We start from the raw sequence: 5,207 nt of genomic DNA, 5'->3' as shown, positions 1-5,207 counted from the left end.
CTGGCTCCCCCTCGCTCCCGCTGCCTCTGGGGTGACGTTCTCACAGTTCTCTGGGCTCTCCCTGACCTCACCAACCATTTCTTCACCCTCCTCTTCCCACTCCCCTCAGCGACACGCTGCTCAGTGACCCCCCACCCCAGGGCACCCCACCACCGGCGCTGCTCCTGGGCCTGGCACCACTCGCCAAGAGAAGTGACCATGGGATGCTCCCATCCCTTAACCCCACCTTGCTGCCCGCTGGCACAGAACAAAACACCAATGAAAAATAACCCAAAAGGGCACAAAAACAGCAGCAGTGGCCCAGCCCAGGTGCCTGCTCTCTGCCTCCAGGCACACAGTCCCACCTGGCTGGAAGCAGGATGAGGGCAGGGACTTCACCTCCTTTGGCCTTCCTTCCCCATCAGCAGTAGCTATTTCTTTCAGCCTTGGCTAACAAAGAACAGAAGGCTGGCCCTGTGAGTTGAGCCAGTGCCCCAGCTGGCCCTGACCCACAGGCACAGGCTGTTGGTCCCCAGGGTGTCCTGGAGAGCCCAGCACACAGGACCAAGCCCTGAGCCTTGCAGATCACCACAGCCACTTCCCCCATGGAGCTGGATCATCTCGGGAGCTTCTGCTCCCCACAAAGCAGACACAGCCCCCACTCGCCCGGTGACCGCGTGACCTTCCCACAGAGCCCCTCACAGCCCACCTCAGCTCCTCCTGCTGAGCCATGGGCGCTTGGCACGGAGCGGGAGGTGTGTTCCAGGGACTCTGAACACCCGAAACACAGGCAGCATGGCCTGCCCGTCAGCTGGAGCAACCCGGAGCAAAGCACACAGGAGCAAGGCAGGATCAATGAAGCAACACAGCGACTCGGGGGTTGAAGTGCTCTGTGTTTGTACAGGATTCCTGAAAGAAGGCATTCCCCTCCCTGCAGGACATGCTTCCCCACTCCTGCAGCTCCTCTGGCTACAGACACAGCCCCCATGGGTCAGGTTTTACTGCACCACGCTGGACCGAACGCTGCCAGCAAAGCTGGGACTCCCCGGGCTGTGGCAGCCACTGACACTCCATCTTCCCAGAGCTGGCACAGGCGGAGAGGTGAGCCCAGGTCAGAGGGATGCTTCAGAGACAGGAGGAGAAAGTGGCCAATGTAAGGAATGTTAACAGTGCTGGGTGTTAGGGATCTTCAGTGGCAGCTTGGTTTTAGGCCCTGGCAGAGGCCACCTTAACAGAGACAATAAAAGAGGTTTTAGTTAAGGCAGAAGGGTTGGCTCAGCCTGTTAGAAGGAAGAGTAGGCCACAAAACATGTAATTGCAGTAACATATCCCTCCATGCTCTACAGCTCTGCTCTCAGGTGATTGTGGAAATGCATCACTCGCACTTTTCCAGCTGCCATCCCACTCCATCCCAACTCACATCCCTCCTTGCACCCCTCTGCCAGCCGCTGCAGCTGCTGATCAAGCGATCCCGGTGAAACGCAGGATGTGGTGTTGAAACTTTGAGGTGACACCATGGCAACACAGCACAGACACCACACTCCTGCCAGACACTGCCAGGGACACCCAAGGACACGCTCTGAACACCGGACTGGCAGAGAATCTCACAAGAAGCCCCAAACGTGTCGGGTCTGGTGACAGGGGAGGCCTCTCCAGCCCCTCAGAGGGAGAAAGCAGCTGTTTCACTCTGTACTTCACTTTTTTAATGCACTGACACTCTGATAGCCAGAACAGCCTGTAACAGTCACAGAAAAAGGGACTGTGGCTCATGCCCAGGCACAGCAGGAACCTCAGTCTAGTCTCAAGTTTGATTTGAAGAGGTACGACCTTGAGTCACTTGAGTAACTGGAGAGGCTTTAATTTATGTACAGTAAAAATACAAACAAATCGGTCAGTGGTTTTACATGTGATGAACAGCAGCTACTACACACATTAGTACTTGTACAGCTGTTTACTATTAAGGTTTACCAGCATTTGAATTGCACAGATCAGCTGAGGGCTCCAGGGCTGCTCATCCACAACCACACACCTACTACACACCTAATGTCCTGGCCCCAGCTGCTACACTACAACATGCAGGAGCCCCAGTTCAAAACCATACAGCAGTATGATGCTAAGCTTTAGTAGAGCACAACCAGAGCAGGCAGACTCATGTGCAGCCAGTTGTCTGTACTCAGTCAGACATAGAAGCATCAGATGCCTCCCAACTTTCAGAGCTGCTCCCAGAAAGAACTATTCCTGCTCTACTACATGTCCAAAATTAAATGTTCACTCTTTTCAAGAAGTCCGAGTCTCATTCCTAAGCTTCATAATGCAGAAAAGCACCAAAGAGCTCTCTGCAAATATAGACACTGGGTAATAAATGGGGACAGCTGCAGCATTCTCTCATCCACCATTGGTTTCTGCTTTTAATTACCCACTTTCTGCTGCACTGAATTCTGTGAGTGACATGGCAAACCTCATCCCAAAGGCCTTTGGCTCTTTAAGGTCTGTGATGTTCAGAAGTAGAACACACTGGCCACAAGAACACTAACCCTGAGGGGTGAGAGCACAGGACTGATGTCAGTCTGCTTCAGGAGCTAAAAGCTAAGAAACATCCTGTCAGGCACAGAAAGACAGGTGTCAACGTCAGCCAAAATTCCTAAAGCCAATAGCAGGATGATGAACGATGTCCCTACAGAAGAGAATCCCAGGGAGAGAAGGAAGAGGCCATCCATCTCAGCCCACAGGCCTATGGAGCAGCAAGGATTTTGCCAAAGGAAAGCCCTGGGTCTAACAAACCTCGGTAGGTGTCTGGAACACACCCAAACCAGCCCTGCTGGGCTAGCAAACCTAAAGGCCAGGCTTTGGGCTAGGACAGAACTGACCAGACAGGCTGAGGCTGCAGAGCACATGTCAGCTCTGCCTCATTCCCCCGCTGCTGCCCTAAGGCAGGTGTATCAGCTTTCCCAGCTCCAGAACATTCAGTGGCACAGTTCAGACAACGTGGAATGGAGTACATCGGATGAGCATACAAAGTTTGAACAGGACACAGCAGCTTTCACAAGGGACTGCTTGGCCAGGCTGGTGGTGTTGAGGGACACTCACACAAGTGCTCAGGAGAGTGGAGGGCCGGGCCCTAGTCTCAGTGGACAACATCCCTCTCCCCACCCCCAGAATGTTCCTGTGTGCCTGAAACATGGGAAATAGGCTACTAGACCTGAGTGAGTGGCAAGAACTTCTGGTAATAGCTCTTGGTAACGTCAATCATGAGTTCCTGGGTGCATTCCGGGAGCTCCCCAGAGAAGAGTCCTGGAAGAAGAACAACAGTATTGACATCAGTCATCATGCATCCTCTACCTGCTGTGCACTAAGGCAGGGAGTTTCACAAGTTAAAACTATTACTTTTCAGTGCAGCAACTGCCTGATTCCTTTATTTCTAGGCACTAAATGCTAAGAAGCAACTTTGTTATAACAATCTCATTTAAAATAAGAATATCCACATTATCCACACTTCTGCGAAAGAGAAGTTAGAGGGAGCATACCTGGGCAGCCTGAGAAAACAGTGAAAGGTGGGACTACAGTTTCAGGAGGGAGTACTGTGTTGTCCAAGATCTTGCAGCAGTCTTTCAAAACACATCTACGACCCTAAAACAGAGAACAGGAAAAGTTTATACTTAAAACACTATAAACACGAGATCTTTTGCTTATCACTGATATACTACCTAAATTTCAAGACGATTAATTGCTCAAAACACATTCTGTATAAGGGATCACAGGAATAATTCTTTACCCTGACTGAATGCTCCTCCCAACAGAATCAACTTTTTGAGGAAAAACATGTTTGCTTTTAACTAGCACAGGTACAGGTAGCTGCACATTAACAAGTCAATGTGCAAATTGGCCCGAGTCATGCAGTGCCAGCAAGACCTTTTCTACCTCAGCAACCTTGACTATTTGGTGTTATTTGCACAGAAACACAACTCCACTTGTTCTCTGTGGCCAGGCTGCCCTCCCCGGGCAGTCCTGTTAGCCATAGGGACAACACTGCTGGGATGGATTTTCCAACCAGCAGCAGCTGAACCTGCTGTCCTTGGAAAAGCAAACCTGAAAGCCCTGCTTCCTGCAGAGAAGGAAGAGGAGGAGGAAGGAACAGCACAGAGTAAGTGCCTGCTCTAGCCAGCTGGTGCAGACACCTCTCAGCTGTCGTCCCAAAGCCTCAGCAGTACCCAGGAGTTTGCAGAGAGGACAAAATGGCACTCACAATGACACAGTTCTTGCCTATGTGCACGTAGGAGCCGATCTGGGCCGCGTTGACAACACAGTCCTCTTCTATGAACACATGGTCACCAATGTGGAGAGGGAAGAAAGCCACCCTGTGACAGGACAGGTATTTGTTTGGTGCACAACAAACAAACTGACACTGCTAGACCCAAAATCACCCTGTGGAGTCTCCCGCCCCCAGATGGATTAGCAGATGTGGATTTGGTGCTAAGGGAGACAAAACAGTAACTGGTCTTTCTCTTCTCTTTCTAAAGGATGGCCCAAATGAGCACCAGGAAGATGTAAATAAACAAAGAGCAACTGAAACATGCTCTTTACTTTGCTATTCTAATATATCCCAGCTTTTCCATATTGGCCTGAAGTGAACACTAACCCTCAAGGCACAGTTGAACATTTGAGAAAGAGACAGGTTTAGATAGATGTATTTCTGCAAACTGCTGCAGAACAGGGTTCTCTGAATAAAAGTCTCAGTCAAGTTGACAGATATTTTCAGGTGTCTCCCAAAAAGAAGGGGCCTCTTACCCTTTACTGAACTTCTTGAAGGGCGGCCTGATGACGCTGCGGCTCTTGACCACGCAGTGCCGTCCCACCCGCACGTTGGCCAGGTCCCCACGGATGATGCAGTCGTTCATAACTATCGTCTGCAGAAGGGAAGAGAGGTAGGTGAGATCCAATTCCTAGACGTTCCTAGCAGTTGTTACACAGAGTCATGCCAAGGTCTGGTCACTCCCGCAAGATTATGTTACCTTAGAGAGGATTCTTTCAGTCAAAAGAAAAGCGAGAACAAAGCAAAAGCACAGGAGGCTGGAACCAGCGGCTGTGCTCCCGAGCAGCACAGAGTGAGCCAGACACGACGCCAGGCTTAGGCACAAACACGGTGACGATGTTCTCACCTTGCCGTTGAGGACGATGTTCTGGCTGCCGCACAGCACGGACTGCCGGCTCACCTTGTTGCCGGAGGCCTG

The 5,207-nt window shown here is 51.1% G+C and overlaps 2 protein-coding genes across 2 annotated transcripts in view; both read right to left on the bottom strand.

The window, feature by feature from the left end:
* The window catches only part of PLK1 (polo like kinase 1), a 6,800-nt gene extending 6,089 nt beyond the window's left edge, over positions 1–711 (bottom strand). The window contains exon 1 of the mRNA XM_018086362.1: positions 689–711. Coding sequence (XP_017941851.1) covers positions 689–711 — 23 coding nt within the window. The remainder of the gene's footprint in view (positions 1–688) is intronic.
* A 948-nt stretch (positions 712–1,659) lies between these two features.
* On the bottom strand, positions 1,660–5,201 carry DCTN5 (dynactin subunit 5). The gene is made up of 5 exons (XM_029965245.1): positions 5,136–5,201; positions 4,765–4,883; positions 4,223–4,334; positions 3,504–3,606; positions 1,660–3,270 (listed from the first exon to the last, which is right to left on the bottom strand). The coding sequence occupies exons 2-5, from the start codon at positions 4,872–4,874 to the stop codon at positions 3,173–3,175; spliced, it is 423 nt and encodes a 140-aa protein (XP_029821105.1). The 5' UTR covers positions 4,875–4,883; positions 5,136–5,201; the 3' UTR covers positions 1,660–3,172.
* Between the last annotated feature and the right edge of the window lie 6 nt (positions 5,202–5,207).

Source organism: Manacus vitellinus, unplaced genomic scaffold (genome assembly GCF_001715985.3).
Source record: "Manacus vitellinus isolate BGI_N305 unplaced genomic scaffold, ASM171598v3 scaffold_93_pilon, whole genome shotgun sequence".
Taxonomy (NCBI): Eukaryota; Metazoa; Chordata; class Aves; order Passeriformes; family Pipridae; genus Manacus; species Manacus vitellinus.
Note: the sequence above shows the minus strand (reverse complement) of the source record. Positions and strands in the feature narration are given on the sequence as shown.

What these genes read in the sequence shown, in the direction of transcription:
- DCTN5 (XM_029965245.1), bottom strand. Translation starts at nt 4,874, where the DNA reads ATGAACGACTGCATCATCCGTGGGGACCTGGCCAACGTGCGGGTGGGA. An exon ending in TTCAAGAAGTTCAGTAAAGG is followed by an intron (nt 4,335 to 4,764) that starts GTAAGAGGCCCC and finishes GTCCTGTCACAG; the next exon opens with GGTGGCTTTCTTCCCTCTCC. An exon ending in TAGGCAAGAACTGTGTCATT is followed by an intron (nt 3,607 to 4,222) that starts GTGAGTGCCATT and finishes TCTCTGTTTTAG; the next exon opens with GGTCGTAGATGTGTTTTGAA.